We start from the raw sequence: 17,894 nt of genomic DNA on the forward strand, positions 1-17,894 counted from the left end.
TGGTACAAAATGAATTCTAACTTAAATTGTGTTGGCACTTTAGAAAGTGTTATTATTGGATTCTCCTCTTTTAACTGTTTGAATAATGCCATTGTTCTGTTCTTTCCTCAGAACAAAAACGCCGCAAAGTTGATACACATTCTTCTCCATCACATTCCTCAACAGTAAAGGTTAGTATAGCCTGAGGAAGGCAGCACCCATGTTAGGCTCACGAGTTTGGGATGCCAGTATTCGACTTCCTTCAAGTTTTGTGCCAAGTATACACTGGAACCACTGGAGGTTTTTTGTTGCATTAGAAAATGCATTCCTTTTCTTTATTGGCGGACTGTCTTTTTTTCTATAAAAATATTTTTTAATTAACCAAAATAATACTTCAAGGACCTAGCACAAATTTTGTAAAATAGTGTTTGGAAATTGCAAGAGAATTTTTACACAGAAGTGCCTCATTGCTTTAAGCAGTCAGTTTTTTTGGAGTGCAATGGTAGCTACAAGCAAATGAGTCTTTGCAACAGAGTGGAGCATATTTTTCTGCACTTCTATTGAAGAATCTGTAGCACTGAAGATTCCTGGATGATACGGGATGTGCGATACCTCTGAATTCATCAGGCTTCTTGATGAGCATCATACCGATATGTGCCTTCTAAGGAGGAGTCTGGAAAGGAGTTCCATTTTAAAGTCTCCTTGGTGATCAGTTCTCCTGTAGTTGTGTATATTCAGTGCGCATGCAGCTTCTGTTGTACCTTCCCTTCGAGGTTTGTTTATTTCCAATGGGTTCCCACCATGTTGAGCCCTGCGTTACGATAAAACCAGATGTGGCAACCAAGCCTCCTACCCAGCAAAGAGAAACCCCAAGCATTCAAGCGCAGCACAAAACCATGGGCGTAGCCTACTTGAAGACTCAGGGTAGCCATTCCTTGCTCCATATTTATATTATTTCTAAACCATCTATGTTCATGGAATCTTTGAATTTGCAGTACGTTGAACATTTAAAACTGTAAGTTACTAATACTTCATCAAGAGCACTGTGATGGATTATGTGGGTCTTTAAACTTCACCATCTTACCAACTCTAGAACAACCTCTTCTTTTTTTTTTTTTTCTGTTTTTTTTCAAAGAGTACATCTTTTTCTGTGTAAGATTTACTTGAAAGATTTAGCTTAATTTTGGAAAACTCAAATAGCTTTTACTAGTTTTGAGGAAACAGGTGACAGTGATAACTACTCATAATGATCCAGTTTTTCGTAAAAGTCATTCTAGAGTGACTTCTACCACATTTAATTGAAAGTGGAGAAGATACAGGTTTAAAAGTATTTTAAGCCTGTTTCACCTCTGGTTCAGCTATATTCAGAGTTAGGACTACCTTTTCTTTATATTTTGTCTAGACAGAGAGTGTTTTTTCACTGTTTTAGGAAGAATTAGATATAGACACATTTTGTAGTTTATTTAATAAGAGTCTAGAGAATAGATATGACTGTCTTTTTTTTTTTCCTTCTTTCTTTTTAATAAGTATATCAGTTCCTAGTTTTATTCAGAGTACAGTATTAACATAAGATTTATTCCAGAAGGAGTAGCTGTTTTTTGTTTCAAGGGTACGGCCGTGCTTCCCAAAGTCCCTCTGGTTTCTGAAAACTATTCCAGCTCACGTGTCATCTCCGTTCATTTTCTACAGGACAACCTCAACGAACTCAAGGACTCTTCAGCAAAGGTTTGAATCTTTTAGAAAGCACCAAAGTTTATTTTCATGTTTTGTTGCAGAGAGAAGTTAACTTTTGCTCTTGTGGCAAACTCCATCAGAAAATTCAAATTCCATTCTTTAAAGTGTTAGTAAACTAACAGGGATTTTTTTGTCCTACTATAAAAAACCTCTATATAGGAGAAAGGGTTGGTTATGTAGAAGCAACATAACAAAAATCCCTTGAATTTACCATTCTGTCAATATTTTGAAGAGATTTTATGGGTCAGTATCTTTTCTGTTCCCCTCTGAAACTTGTAAAGATATAGAAGTATCCTTATGGTTAAGTCATTAATTTGGTTGAAAAGCTAGTAAATAGCTAAAATACTTATTATAGTAGTTTGGGGAATTTGAATATACACAACTTAGAAAACAACAGCTTAAAACAAAGAATATTTGAGGCATATCTCTGAAATATCGCTCCTCTTTCCCCATACAGTTGTATTCATGTTTTTGTGCTTTAGTACTCTTTCTAAACCATCATAGACAACCTCCTAAATTGTCATCTTTGTGCATTTGCTTCCTGTAAATGCTCTTCAGATTCACTATCTTAGGAGAAGGAATACTAAGGAATGCTCTCAGGAGTTCATAGAATCAGAATCCCAGGCTGGAAGGGACCTCAGGAATCAGCTGGTCCAGCCTTTCTTGGCAAAAACATGGTATAGGCAAGATGGCCCAGCACCCTGTCCAGCCAGCTCTTAGTGTCCAGTGTTGGGGAATCCATCACTTCCCTGAGGAAGTTATTCCAATGGTTGATTGTTTTTTCCTGTGAAACATTTTCCTTTTGTGTCCAATTGGAATCTTCCCGGTAGTAATTTGTACCCGTTACCCCTTGTCTTCCATGTCTCCATCCTGTTTGTAGCTACCTTTTAAATACTGGGACATGGTGATAAGATGACCCCCAAACCTTCTCTTCTCTCCTAAGCAAACACATTCTCTCTGCCTTTCCTCATATGCCAGGCTTCCTGGGCCTTGGATCATCTTTGTGGCCCTTCCCTGGACCATCTCCAACCTGTCCACGTCTTTTTTGTACAGCAAAGAGCAAAACTGAACGCAGTGTTCCAGGTGTGGCCTGACAAGCCCTTGGAATATTGTATTTTAGACAGATTCTCTGACTGTTCTGTTGCTTTTTTAGAACTCAAGCACATAATAACTGTTGCACAGTAATAGTCACAACCACTGCCAATGTGCCAATACATTCAGGGTATGTGACTGATGGGAAATGGATCTGGTCTTCTGAAGTTGCTATAAAGTTCTTTGATTGCACAGTCAGTACCAGTGTGTAACTTAACAGTGCAAATATTTATCACTTGGAAAATGCCAGCCATTTGGACTTCCTGGATAATGTATGGGTATATCTAGGATTACTTATATTCACTTAATTTAAAAATGCTTAATGGGTTACCATTTCCTATTCTGTGTTTACACTGTTGTTTTAATTGTAGCTCTTTTTGTGTAAACAGTGCTGAGAACACTTTGTATGTTTTCATTCAAAATAGCTGTGAGTCTGTAATGGGCACTTGCTGATGGATTTTTAATTAAATCTTTTCAGTGCTGACTATACCTGCTTATAGAGAGAGTGTATATAGGAAATGCCCTTTTAGTCTTACAGTTGATGAAATTAGTGTCTATAGATTGAATCCAGATACTTTTATAAATCATCATCATCATGGTATCTTGTATATTTAATTTTTTTAATTAAAAGATTACAATATTTGTGTTGAGCACACCTCTATCTGTAGTGTGGTATGGAGGAGTCTATATAATCTCACTTTTCCCTCCCTTATTTATTCAACTGGCTAATTGAAATTTTGCTCACATTTTCATTAGTTAAGCCAAATTTTTAATTAAAAATATGTATTCTGCTTGTTAGCACATTGATGTAATCAAGCAGACAGTGGAGCTATTTGTAATTAAATGATTAACAAACAGCTTTATTTTTCTTAATTTGAAAAGTTACATTTTAGAAATAACTCTGTGTGGACTTAGCTGGAAGTGTATTGCATTTGTGTGACTTTTTAATGGATTTATTCTTTTAGTGCTTGGGGAGTGGGGGTGTCCAAACCTTTCCTTCCTCCCCTAAATGCTCTTTTCTAATCTTTCTACTTAATGAACTAATCTTCATTCTTCAGTGCCATTCTAGCAGACTTAAAGCACTTCATGACAATGTTCCCTGTACATGGTGTAAGACAAAACTCTCCTCTTTACTGCCATGTACTTGTTTGGGGAAGGGATGGGATATTCAGAAGCCTGTAAGATATGAGTTCAGCTTCCACTGAAAGTTTAGAAGTCTAGTGCTGTTGTCTGCTTATAGGCTTGCTTTTTTTCCTTACTTGGCTCATTTTCCAGAGGCAGACCATGGAAATGTTGGTTTACATTGCAGGTTATAAAATAAATGATGCCAGACTTGAGTTAGGTTTGTGTTTATTCTTCTTTGTCATTTGCCCAAGTTACACAATGTACAGCAGTGCCCAAAATTTGATGTGGTTTCAGTTGGCAGCACATCTAGAAGCAAGTTGATAAAGCTTTTCTTGTAAAGCTGGGGAAGATGGATGTAGTTTTCCAAAACTCTGCATTGGAATGGTTAGAAGAGCAGTGGAACCTGTCGTGAACAGCCATGAGAACATAAGAAATGGAATAGGAGAAAGCAGAGCTACGTGTTTGTTTTCTCACATGGAAATCATCTCTGGGAGACAACTGAATGGAGCTGCTTAGAGAAAACGTGTTTGCATGTCACTGTCAGCAAAGAAGGGAGCAAGGATAAATTTACTTGTGGAATGGCATTGTAGGAAATGGAATAAGAAAAGAGGAGGAGTGAGGGAAAAGAACAAAAAGACATCCAGTGAAAGAAGTATTGAAGGTTCAGTCTCTGTAAGAGGAAAATAAAATTCCAATTAAGCAATAAAGGAAAACAGACCTAACATTGTCAGTGTGACTTTTAACATAGGACCAGTAACATCAGGTTTTGGTAAGTTAAATATTTACTGAAACTGGAGAAGGACAGAATTAATTTAATTAAAAGAATAAAGTTACTTGAAGCTCTAACTGGTTTGGTTCAAGTGATTTCTAGATTGTTCTAAAGTAATCTTTCACTTACCTATTTCGTTGGGGTCCTTTTAGGTAAAGTGTCTCAAAAAATAAATACAGAGAGCATTTTAATAAGATATTTTTTTCCCCAAATTAAGTCGTTAGCTTATGGAACTGGAGAAAGATTAAAGTTATACTGATTTAAATCTGTGTGCTGCTATAACTTAAAACCAACTTCCCTTGGTATTTGATAGACTTACTTAAAATGTGCTCTTAATATTTCTTAATAAGATCTAACTTAAAACTGTATTTAAAAAGACAGATTTAGTTACTGTAATATATTACTTATATAACATGTGCTACCTTCTATGTATATATATGTAAGTATACATACATATATGTATATGTATATATATACAGTAGCATTTAAACTTCATCAAGTGTTACATTTGACATTACTGTGACTTATTTTCTATTCTCCTCCCCTGTGACCCCAGTTTATATTCAAAATACTCAACTTTATGAAACTAGCATGTTTTACAGAGCTTATCAGAATTGGTTAGAAGAGATTGTGGAATAAATCTAGAACACATTAGAGGAAAAGACAATTCCTATCTGTGTTCAGCTGGTTTTATCATTTGAAGTTTAGGAGTTAGATGAAAAGACACATTATTCAAAGTATTGGTTTAAATACTTGGTTGATAAAGGTTATTCCTTAAAAATTAATAATAGCTTGTTTAAGCAGCTGATTCCATTCATTCATTTCAGGCAAGATTGCAAGTGTTAACTCAGTCCAATAATGTGCATATCCTGTTTCTGTAGCCCTGCTGTCTGATTTGTGTTCGTGCATCCAACAGTGCTGGTGAACAGCATTGTGTGTATTTAAATATAAGTGTTTCAGTTAAGAGAAAATATTCTTGAATTTCCAGTGTTGAATCAATAAGCTGTAGGTTAAATTATAGATGACAAGTTTGAATGTGTCTTCAATCACTTTTTGTTTTGCTGCTAAAATATTTATGTTTAATTTTGGTCTTTGAGCTAGATCTAATATGTTAGAGTAAGACTTTTTATTTACACATCTAGCAGTACATATTAATATTTGGTGATGTTGCCTTAATTTAACAGCACTACATAAACCACACCACTCCAACACTGTCCAAGAGTAAGGAGAGAGAAGTGGAGAAGAAAGATATGGACAAGTCAAGGGAGAGATCCAGAGAGAGAGAGAAGAAAGATGAGAAGGACAGGAAAGATCGGAAAAGGGTTGGTGACATTTTTAATGAACTAGTTTAGACAGCTGGTATATGCTTGGGAAGCCTTCTGTTCCAAGTCCTTGCAGTAATAATTGGCTGTACAACCCATCTGAGTAGAAGTGACTCATACCAGAGCTGGGTTTTTGTTCTGTTACTCTTTCAAAGGTCGGTTTACAGTAACCCATTCAAAACTTCTCCCCCTCAAAACCGACCTGGAGAAACTTTACGCGAGATGTAACAACTCAGTTACATTTTACATATTCAACAAAATGACACTATAAGCAGGTGCTACTTCAGGAGTATGTTTTAGTCTAACATCTGCATAATTGTATTTGGTGCCAGGATCATTCAAACAGTGACCGAGAGGTACCGCAGGATTCAACTAAACGACGCAAAGAGGAAAATGGCACAAGTATGTATTTAACTTTTTTGTGTGTGTTTATTAAGCTTTTACTTGCTGTGGCTTACAACTTTCTGTTCTGTTTTTAGCTGGTTCTTCAAAACACAGCAAAAGTGAAAGTCCTTCTGATTCCCCTCGCTTAAATGAAAAAGAGAAGGAGAAAAACAAATCAAAATCTTCAGGAAAAGAGAAAGGCGATTCAATCAAGGCAGAAAAGATGGAGAAGAGTTCCTCTGGTAGCAAAAAGGTAAAATAAGCTGTTTTAATTTTGTTGTTGTTTTTGTTTTTGTTGTTGTTGATAGAACAGGCTGATTTTTTTTTCTCCCCTAAATTTTATTGGTGCTTTATGGCCCAAATTAAAAAGATACACTGTGAATGTATAGGAAAACGCTTCTGCAACTTCTGATATCTTATGGCTTTAAATATTTCACCACTCACTCCTTGCAGGACAAATGGAGGACTAGTTAATTTTGGCAGTAACCAGGAAAATTCAGAACTTAGCCTTCAGAATATTCGCAGACTGCTGTAGAGAGCAAATAGATAAAAGCAGGCTTAACTTACATATAACCAGTCTGTAAGTCAGATTTTCACATGCATGTGTCAGCACAGCCTTTTTTTGGTGAAAACAGGTAGGTATGTTTTAGTTGTGTTTATAAACCACCAAACAGTAGTTGCCAGTTTTAGCTCTGGTGCCAGTGGTCATCAGAGAACTGGAAGAGGAAGTTAAAATAATGTCAGAAGTCACAGAAGCTGAGTACTGTCATTTTGTCTGTTTGTTTTTTTTTTAAGCTGTGTCCAGTTGTAATGTTAAATATTACAGTTCTAATCAGATTGTACAATGTGTACCATAATAAGCTGTTTCCCATATGTGTATTTTTAAAGGAATCAAGACATGATAAAGAAAAAACAGAGAAGAAAGATAAACGGGACAGTGCCGGAGGGAAAGAAGAAAAGAAACAATATCCTTTTACACAGTAGTATTTCAGAAAATTACTGAAAATGAGCTTCCTTTTATTATATGTAGCAAAATATATATATTTTTTTCCTTAACATTGAGTCTACTCATAAGTCTTCAGACAAGCATAGATAATGAAGATTCTTTCAGTCAAGGTAAAAATTTTTATTATTTACTTTGTTTGGTTTGGTGTCTCCTATGGGTCCTGTTGACTGGTAAGGGATATACAGACAAAACAGCCTGAAATCACCAAGGGGGCTGCTTGGGGTTTTGGGTTTTTTTTGTTGTTTTGTGGGGATTTTTTTGGGGCTGGTTGCGTTTTGGTTTTGGGGTGGTTTTTTTGGGTGTGTGTGGTTTTGGGTTGGTTTTTGTAGGTGGAGTTTTGGGGTTTTTTTTAATTTGTACCCTAGGGGAAAAAATTCCCCATCATCAGCACAGAGATTAATTATATAGATGCTCTATGCTTTTTTTGGGGGGGAAAAAAAAGGCAGGGGGATGTGCTGTGTCAGGTCAGAAGTGTTTGGTGGAGTTGCATCTTTGTTCCTTTTTCCAAGAAAAAAAAAAGATGAATCCATGTGATCCTGAGAGTCATCAGTCTTCATAATCTACCTGTTAATGAGTGTCTTGCCTAATATGTTGTAAACTCAAGTTTTGTATCCTCTTCTTACTTAACAAAAGCACCAGCTTTTAAACCAAATTGCTACATAGTGTAGTAAGTCAGTTCAGTATCTCTGCCTAATCTTTTATCTGATCAGATTTGAGGACGAAGAAGATAAAGGAAAACTTTGGTGTAGAAGCACTGACTATTTAAAGAAAGAAAAGAAACTTCAGGGTATTTTGATTAACCCATATTCAGACTGGATCTTTTGGAAAAGTCAGTTGTTCTTTGAAGTTGATGGTACCCTGAATGTTTTAGGGTTTGGGTTTTTTCAGACCTATGCATATATGTGGACCCTTATATTTTGTTTTACAGGTGGGAGGGTGGGATTTTTTCTCCTCTTTGCATTGAGCCATTTTAAGAATTTCAAAATATTTTGTTTTCAGTTGTTTGGGAAGGACAGTGCCCCAGGGAACTTAAAATTAGTTCACTTGACCTATGCAACTTCAGTCACAGACTGCTATTAATCTTTCTACATAAAGCAGTGGACGATTTTACATTTTAAAAAGTGTGATTATGTTGGGTAAGCATGAAAATGACTGATAGTATTCAACAAATATCAAAGAATGACTTCTTCCTCTCGTGATTTTCACAAATTGCCCAAGTGCTTTATAATTCTTGTGTTTGTTCTCTATTTAGAATTGATGAATTGTTTCTATTAAAACTTTGTAGCCTCTATGAGCAGTCAAGAAATGAAGTAGAAACAATTTTTTATTCAGCCACACATTTTTCACGGTTTGAGGTTATTTGCTTTCATAGAGTGATATTGAAAAACATATTAGACAGACAGTTTTCCTTTGGATCAGACAAACCAATACTGTTAGAGAGGGAAGTTAACATTTTTGAATACACAAGTTCTTTGTCTCAGATTTTGAAGGAGAGTTGAGATGGCTGAAAATTATTGTTTTCATGACTGTCTTGGCTGGTCTGAAAAGTGTTGCTACCACTTACAGACAGGATTTGCTGTGAGTCCCATTGAAAGGTGGGGATATTGTGAGCATGGTGAGAAACTCGCAGTTTGCCCAGAGAGGTAAGGGGAGCTGCCGTCCTTGGGGTGCTCCAAACCCAACTTGGCAGGCCACAGCCCTGAGCAACTACTCTAGTTCATTCTGCCTTCTGAGCAAGGATGTTGGGCTGGACAGTCTTCAGAGATCCCTTCCAACCTCGTTGGTTTTGAAATTCTATTACATGGATATCAGATTTGAGAATAGTTAAGGCAGAATTTAGTGGTGAGATTTATTGGCTGTGGACTCTGAAATGAACATTGCTCCTTGTGGTGGTTGTCAGGGAAAGATTGTGACATAGTCCCCAGTTCTTCTGTTTGCCTCTGTTTAACAGAGACCAAATCTGAAAGGTGTAAGTGCTTTGCTGTTGGAAATCCTTGTCCAAGAGGCCTAAGGATTGCAGGTTTGCTTACATAGACTTAGGATGTTTTGATGAGGGTCCAAAAAACAAACTAGAAACAACATTTGAATTCTGAAATCTCAATCGTCTGGAAACGTCTTCTGGGAAAAGTCTCCACTCATGGATTGTGGCCTCAAAGAGCAAAGGGGGGCTTATTGCAAAAAGGGTTTCCTGTTCTATTTGGTGTTGTGGCTCCTTCACCCACTGAAGGTGAGGGCACATGAGGGGTTTTGGGTAACAAAGCACGTGCTGATACCGTGTGCTCTTTGAAAGGTGTTGGTAGTAGAAAGGGTGGGAGTTCAGATTATTGCTTCTTAGTACTAATTTTTTTATCATCTTAAAATGATAAAGATACTTCTGTGAATAGTTTCCAAACTGAAAACTATGAGCTTTCTGGAAAGAATTTAATGGAATTTTTTTGACTCTTTGTCCTTCATAGCCAGTATCATCTGATCACTGTGGATGGATCTCAGTTTTTTCCCCATTTCTTTAAATGTTACTTTGGAAAAAAAGAAAAAAGACAGTCTTGGTAGATGAAGTTAACTACAGAGCACTTGCAGCTTCTTTAATAATAAAATGAGAAGTTTTGACTAGCAATTCAGTATAAAGTGAGGATTGTCATCAGCTGGAAAAGCACAACTGTGTTTTGATGACTGTAAGTAACAAGTGCTCAGGTAAATGTCAGCTGCACAGTAGAATTCCCATCCAGCTGTGTGAACTGGAGCATCTGGCCTGGAATACTGACAGCACCACATTGTGTGCACAGTGAAGTACGAAAAAGTGCTTTGTGTAGCAGCACAGTTGTGGAATCTGGTCCTGTGCTCCTGTTTGTTAAATCTTTAACATTCTTCCTAATGTACAATATCTGATTGACTGCATTTATTTCTTGCCTAATTTAGAGATAGTAACATTGTGAGGGGATCATACTTCTAAAAGAGTTTATACCTTCACAAGTGACTACTTGTTTCCTATTTGTGTCTTTAAATTAGTGTTACACTACTTACAATGCAGTGCTTAAGTTAATATAGTTCTTGCTGGGGAATAAACTAGAGTTAGAGAATGATGAAAATAGTTTTATTTCCCCTGTCATTCTTTGAGTTGTGAATGGAACAAAATGTGAAGTTGTGAGATCAGCGTTCATTTGAACAAAATCTAATTCCAATTATGTATGCCTTTGTTGCAGGTGACATTGAAATGGGAAGATATCCAGCTGTGACCAGAAATGTATTTTCCGGAGTATAGATTGCACAGAAAATTGTGAATGAAGAGGACCCATCTGCATCTCCTTAAATTATTCAGTTCTCTGCTTTATTTCCCCGTGCTAAGGACTTAATTGTTAAGTTGTACATTACTGTATTTTTAACTTGTTGCTTAGTTTCTTACACATTTATTTTCAGTACCTGGCTGAAAGTGTTACCTATTCCATATTTTAGCACAATGTGCTGCAAACAAACAGTTGCCATAGTGCAAATGAGGTTTCATGTGTACATAGTTCCACTTAGTTTGTTGAAAATACTGCCTGAATTTAGTAATTCTTTCAATTTGAAATTGCATTCTTTTAGATGTTTGAAAACCACAAATAAACAGTTATTGAACCTTTTTGGATTTACCTCATTTAAACTCAGTTTTTATTTATTACTTGGCCTGTTTTTAATATCAGTAACTAAAAAACAAAAGTTAAGTGGGAGCACTGTTTTCATGCAATGCTTAGAGATTATTTGTATATTGTGTATAACGTTGACTTGTTTAAAGAAACAAAGAATGAGCCCTGTCCCATCCCAACCTAAACCTGTGCTCAGTTGTCCCTTTTCACACCTTTTGTTTGTCATGTTGTTTTTAGATTGATTGGAAATGCTCTCTTCAAAACTGAAATAAATTAAGTTTCAGTTACAGCTACAGGAGCTTTGTATTGCTGAACTTTAGTCTGAAGATTTCACAATGACGTTTTTAAAAAAAAAAAAGAATTTTTTTATCTGCTGAATTCTACTAGTGTAACCTTTTTTCTAAATAAACAATAGTTTTCTCAATGGGTCGTAAATCATTCTCTGTGTGGTCACTTCATTGCTTTAGGGATTATTATAAAAATTGGATATTAGTTGGAACTGTGGGAGGGTGGTTCCTGAATTTGCTGAGGAGCCCTCTGCACCTGTCCTTTAATAGAAGGGCTGGTTACAGAGTGTGGTGCCTACTGTGAAGTGACACACGTGTCAGGGTTTGCCTTCCTGCATTCAGTCAAGTTTACACCTTTCCTTTGAGGCATTTATCCCTCATCCAGAGTTCATTAAAATCTCCTCTTGGATCAAGTATTAATACTATTAAACACAGAGACTTGTCTCTTAAATATTCTGAGGGTTTGGTTTGTTGGTGTTTTGGTGGATTATCCAGAGAAAGGGAACTTTAATCAGAAGTTGAGCATTCCTGGTGCTCTGTGCTTTCAGTAATCGGATTTGGTCAGAGGGGTGTTGTCTTGGTGACTGTATTTGAAATACTGAATGTTAAAGATTTTAGTGCTTATAGACTTGATCAGTAACACTCTTGTGATTTGCTTTGTTCTGATTAATTAGAGGTTATTTCTGAGTGAATTGTAGAAGATTACAAACCCTTGCCCTGCAGTGCAAGGAAGACACAGACAAATTGGGAAGAGAATTGAGTAAGAGTTATTCAGCTCATTAGAGGTGAGAAAGAATTCCTAAAAAGGAGAGTAGCCAAGCTAAATGCTCAGACTTTTAATTAACTTATTAGGGCATTCTAAAATGAAATAATTTTATCAAAGTCACTCTAGTCTTTGGGAGTTCCTGGCATCCCAGACACTGAAAGGTGAGTTGAAACAATCATTTAAAATCTGGCTTTGAGGAACTGCGTACCTGCCTTGGCAGGAGGGTTCATCCCTCACCTGCTTTGCCCCTGATGTGGCAGGAGCAGTGGGGGGAGAGGAGAAGAGATTTGGGATGGGGATGCTTATGCTGACCCTTCCACTGGTTTGGCAAGTGCAGACACACCCACAGTGAACTGCCACAGTAGGGGGAAATAACTGAACTTTGTGAAAGAACATGCTGTGGCCAGGATAACTTGGGGGTGTGCTCTGCTATGTCCTGTTTTCCTGAGAGACGCTACAGGAGCAGTCTCTCACCAAGTTCATGCCTACAGAGGGTGTTCTACCTCAAGGAGATTTAAAAAAAAAAAAAAAGTCATTCTGATCCTTCTGTCCTACATGGGTCTCTGCAGGGACTTGGCTGCATATGTGGAAATGTCAGTGAGAGTTTGGTGATGGGATTTGTACTTAGAGCACAGCTCAATGCAGGGGGCATGCCAGAGACCTTGAGTGGAAAAAGGGGGGGGGTCAGTGAGTTCCAGAGGGCTGGGGAAAGCATGGAAAGAAGGGGAGCTGGCCAGGTTGTTTGGCTGTTCATGCCGCTGGCACACTAATCAACTTTGTGTCCAGAGGGCCAAGAAGAATGGCATCCTGGCCTGGATCAGCAACAGTGTGGCCAGCAGGCCCAGAGCAGTGACCGTCCCCCTGTACTGGGCACTGCTGAGACCACACCTTGAATCCTGTGTTCAGTTTTGGGCCCCTCGCAACAAGAAAGACATGGAGGGGCTGGAGCAGATCCAGAGAAGGGCAACAGGGGAAGGGTCTGGAGCACAAGTCTGATGAAGAGTGTCTGAGGGAACTGGGGATATTTAGCTGGAGAAAAGGGGTCTTGGGGAGGACCATATCACTCTTCACAACTACCTGAAAGGAGATTGTAGCCAGGTCTCTTCTCCCAAGTAACAGGACAAGAGGAAGTTATCTCAATGCTCCAGGGGAGGTTTAGATTTGATATTAGGGAACACTTCTTCACTGTAAGGTTGATCAGGCATTGGAACAGGCTGCCCAGGGAAGTGGTGAAATCACCATCCCTGCAAGGTGCATGGATGTGGCACTTGGGCACATGGTTCAGTGGTGACCATGGCAGTGCTGGGTTAAGAGTTGGACTTAAATGATCTTAAATTTTTTCCAACCTAAGTGATTTTATGACTACATTTGAGAGGGTTGTGGGGAAGAACAAACAAGGCTGGGTCAGTGGTGGTCCTGGCCCATGGTCCTGGGGGAAAACCTGCGCCCATTAATTAAGCCCTGTCTGCTGTGATGTTCTAATTGCTCTGTGTAATCTGCAGCATCTGTGATAGGTCACAGCTTCAGCTATTCCATAATAAGGCATTTTGCCTCAACTTTGGCAAACTTCCCTTGTTTAAAGGGCAGGGGAATATTAAATAAACACCATTTATATTTATTTGCCTCAGATCAAACCGTGGCTCTTACATTAATTTTGCAGGATTTTTTGGGTAATTAGCCTGCTCAGCCCATATTTGGAATTCAAATCCAATATTTGTCGAAAGGCTTGGAATGATATTAAAAATCTGCTTCACAGAGGACAGGGGAGGGATAAACCCGAGGCTGGCTGCGTGCGGCCGTCCCCCCGGTGTTCACCGCGGGCCGGGGCCGCCCGGGGCTCTGGTCGTGCCGGTCGCAGGAGGCGGCGTTTCCCCCCATCCCTGCCGCTGCATGTCAGTGTTGCGCCGAGCACGGCAGCAGATCCCCCTCCCTGTTCCCTAATCCATCCTGACGTTACAGAATCATAGAACGGCTGGAATTGGAAGGGACCCTAAAGATCATCTCGTCCCAACGCCCTGTCATGGACAGGGACACCTTCCACTTGACCAGGTTCAGAGTTCCATCCAACCTGGCCTTGAACACTTCCAGGGATGGGGCAGCCACAGCTCCTCTGACAACCGTGCCAGTGCCTCACCACCCTCACTGGGAAGAATTTCTTACCAAGATCTAATTTAAACCTGTCCTCTTTCAGTTTAAAGCCGTTCCCCCTTATCCTAACTCTCCATGGCTTGGAAAAAATCTCTCTCCATCTCTTTTGTAGCCCCTTCAGGTACTGGAAGGTGCTCTGCCTCTGCAGACCCTTCTTTTCTCAGGCTGGACAGCCCCAGCTCTGGACCTGCTTCCATAGGAGAGGGGCTCCAGCCTCATGGTCTATTCTGGACTCGCTCCAGCAGGTCCATGTCCTTATGTTGTGGCCCCAGAGCTGGACACAGTGCTCCAGGTGGGATCTCAGAAGTGCAGAGTAGAGGGAGTAGAATCACTTCCTTGACCTGCTGTCCACAATTCTTTGTGATTCCGCCCAGGATATAGTTGGCTTTCTGGGCTGCAAGTGCACATAAGTTATCCCACAGTTATCTCCTTTCCCTCACTGTCCACCGTGCCCCACTCTGCCCCTGCAGCAGGGACCAAACCCTTGTCCCCTCTCCCTGCTCTTGTGGCCCTGCCCCCAAACCTGCCCGCAGCAGCTGGCCCAGGGCCCAGGCACTGCTCTCCCACACTGCTCTGCTTTTATATTCCTTTAATCAATTTCTGGTGTTGTATCACACCCTTCCCTACTTGTTACAGCGTATCAAGCATCTGCCATGTGCTCATTAATTGGTCAATTACTTTATTTATATGCTAAACATTATCTAAAGCACCAGTCATTACCAGCATCATGGCTGCAGTTTATGTTGTGTCTTTTTTTATAGGCTTTAAGTGCCTTACCCTCTCCTTGCCATCAAGGCTTGGGTTCTTGCCTGGACCCCAGTTAACCCCTTGTGGACCAGTCACCAGCTCAGCCCCATTCCTTGGCTCTGTCCCTCTCCCCACCTTTAAATGGCAGGTCCAGCCCTTCCTCAAGCTGTCTCCCTTTGGCTTTAGCTTGGTTTTTTTCCTGCTGCCTTCAGCTCCTCCATTCTTGAAAGTAGAATAAAGTAAGAAAGACCTGAAACCACAACAGAACAGATGACAGGAGAATCCCTGTAACTGTCTGCTGGGGCAGGCCAGGTGCCACTGCAAATCCTGGTTTCAATCCTCATCTGCTGCTACAAATTAGCTCCAAGTTCACCTTGAGTGTCAGCTCTGCCTGCTTGCTTGGAGGTGTCAACAGCCTCTTCACAGTGGGAAATGATTCCGGAAAGGCTCTGCTCTGCCTTGGCTCTGCTCTCCCATGCCCTGTGCTCCACCACTTCTCATGGCACCTTCCCTGCTCCTGCTACCCGTTCCTGCCCATCTGACTGCAAGTTGCTGTAGAGTGGGATCTCCCCTTGCTCTGCTGTAAGATGTCCTGTCATCCTAAAATGTCACGATGGTATAAATAATTTAGGGCTAACACTTCAATGTTAGAAACAGCAATAAATAAATACCTAGTGCGTGCACAAAGGTTTCATTATCCTGCCCTTTGTGTCAGGCCATGGAGTCACCGCCACCCAGCACGAGTCTGCCAGTGCCGTGGCATCCAGCAAAACCAGTGCTGCAGGTGCTTCCAGTGAGCTTGATCAACTCCACTAGGGAAGGGCAGAGGTTTTACTGTTACGCTGCTGTAAGGTGTGTATGGCAGCTCCTTTGCTCAGATTCCTCTCTGGATACTGTGTGGTTTCTGGCTGCTCCCTGCCTTGTGGGGCAGCTGCTGCCAATGCCTGTGCCTGGGGGAAGCTGGAAAGCACTTTTCTTGATGCTATTGCAGTGCTGATGCCACATTACAAACCAGTCTCATCAGACCTTCCCAGACTGATGAAACAAAGACAAGGAAGCCCAGAGTCAGAGCAGGATTGGGATGTTGTGGGAGCAGGGGGGAATTTTAGCCAAATTTGTCTCCCCACAGGGCACACACGAGAGGGGTGTCCCATTGTGGTGGTGGGGCTTCAGCCTGAGGCTCCTGGGCTGGGCAAGATGCAGCAGTGGCTGCCCTGACCCCGTTGGAATTAGCCCATGGTGAAATGCCAGCCTGGGCTCTTCCTGCAGCCCCAGTGCCACGGGGGCACCGAGCGTGGCTCAGCACAGTGCTGGGCTGCAGGCACTGCTGCTCCTGGGGGCACTGTCCTCCCTGATACCAATTTTAGATGTATTATATTCTGAGCTAATATTACTTCGAAATTTATAATATCCAAATATTATCTCTGTACTTAAATCATTTAGGTTAATTGAATAGAGCTATCATTATCCAGATCTTGTTTATGTATTGCTGCCTGCAAAACAGAGCCAATTTTCCAGACTGAAATGATGAATATGAGAACCAAAGACATTTCGTAATTTGATATCCATGATGTATTATTATTTAAATAACAATAAAGAATAATTATTTTAAAAAAATAAATGTTGCAGTCCTCTGCACAAAACCTTTGAAGGAAAAACTATGCCATAATGATACAGTTATGGATTTTATTTTGTTGTCAGGTGTGCTCTGTACCGTGGGGAGGAGCTGCTATTGTTCTGGGTTTTTAGGCCTGAACTTTAACACTGTTGACATCCTTTTGCTCCCACTGATGACTCTAGAAACTGGATACACTACTCTGAATTTTTCCTTGTATTATTCCCCCCTGCTGAAGCCTACAGACAAGGTCATGTTGGGGTGTGTTAGAGCCCAGTGTTCCAGGACTGTGGTGCAGCCCTGCTGCCATTGCTGCAGCCTATGTAGTGACGTCCAGGTTTTGGCCTGAATTGCACTGTCCTTGTGGCCCAAGGATGCTCTGGATTCCCTACAGCCACAGCCTGGCCAGGGGATTGCAGGATCTGTTCCTGCCCCTCATAGCTGTGGCTGTAGTCCCATGTGGAGCCACCTCCCACCCTGTCCTGCTGGCCAGGATCTCTCAGCTCACTCGTGCAGCTGCGACTCTTCACCCCAATTGCTTTTTTTTCCCAACTCAAATGTATTAGAAAACCTCAACACTCATTTTGCAGGACCTGGTGCTTGGTGAGACCCTAGTGGGGCAGCACCACACCAGCTGCTCACACAGGGCCAGGATTGGCATCAGTCTGGCATCGCTGTTCCACTCACACCCTTCCATCTCAGTGCTGGGGCTCAGTGGGCACATTAAGCCCTGCTTGCAGTGGCCCATTTTGGCAGGTCCCCGGGGAAGGGAGCATTGCTCGCCCCCATGGCTGGTGCAGGGCTGCGTTTGGCTGTCAGGCAGCAGGGAGCAGGTCAAGACCACTCTCTAGAAAACACAGCCCGTCCACGTTTGCCTGGACTTGAGCATGAAATGAAGGTTAAAGGACAGAACAATATTTTTTTCCATGCCTCCCTGCACTCATTGTGTGGGCACTTTACATATAAATAGGCTCATTTCAGCACGGGCTACCCCAGGGCCAAGGCAAGAAGGGCCCGTGTCCCTACTCCTGGTGGGAAGGGCGGCCCCACACAGAGCCCGGTGTGCCCAGCACAACAGCCTGCTCACACCCACAACCCGAAGCCTTTGTCCTTGTAGGATGCTTTAGGGTCAAATAATTGCTGTTTATTTTTCTCACTTAGCCCTTGCTTATTCCTGAGCTTATTTTGCTGTTGCTGAACCCTTGGTTGAAGACATGGTGGTGGGCTCAGCTCGTGTCCCACTGCTGTGCTCACATAAAACAAGCACCAGTGGCTGGCAGCAGTTCCACAGGGATTGGGG

General features: G+C 40.9%; 1 protein-coding gene across 4 annotated transcripts in view; it reads left to right on the top strand.

Moving 5' to 3' along the window:
* THOC2 (THO complex 2) overlaps positions 1–11,466 on the top strand; it is a 61,284-nt gene extending 49,818 nt beyond the window's left edge. For 2 of the 4 annotated variants that reach the window (XM_027687113.1, XM_027687115.1), the window contains 8 exons: positions 112–170; positions 1,669–1,704; positions 5,884–6,021; positions 6,354–6,423; positions 6,501–6,658; positions 7,294–7,370; positions 7,474–7,521; positions 10,612–11,466. In XM_027687113.1, the coding sequence (XP_027542914.1) occupies positions 112–170; positions 1,669–1,704; positions 5,884–6,021; positions 6,354–6,423; positions 6,501–6,658; positions 7,294–7,370; positions 7,474–7,501 (566 nt within the window). In that variant the 3' untranslated portion in view covers positions 7,502–7,521; positions 10,612–11,466. Of the gene's footprint in view, positions 1–111; positions 995–1,668; positions 1,705–5,883; positions 6,022–6,353; positions 6,424–6,500; positions 6,659–7,293; positions 7,371–7,473; positions 7,522–10,611 lie in introns of those variants that run through there. The other 2 variants (XR_003534855.1, XR_003534856.1) reach the window with 2 other exon arrangements.
* The last annotated feature ends 6,428 nt before the right edge of the window (positions 11,467–17,894 follow it).

This window comes from Neopelma chrysocephalum, unplaced genomic scaffold (genome assembly GCF_003984885.1).
Source record: "Neopelma chrysocephalum unplaced genomic scaffold, ASM398488v2 Primary Assembly neopelma1_73b, whole genome shotgun sequence".
Taxonomy (NCBI): domain Eukaryota; kingdom Metazoa; phylum Chordata; class Aves; order Passeriformes; family Pipridae; genus Neopelma; species Neopelma chrysocephalum.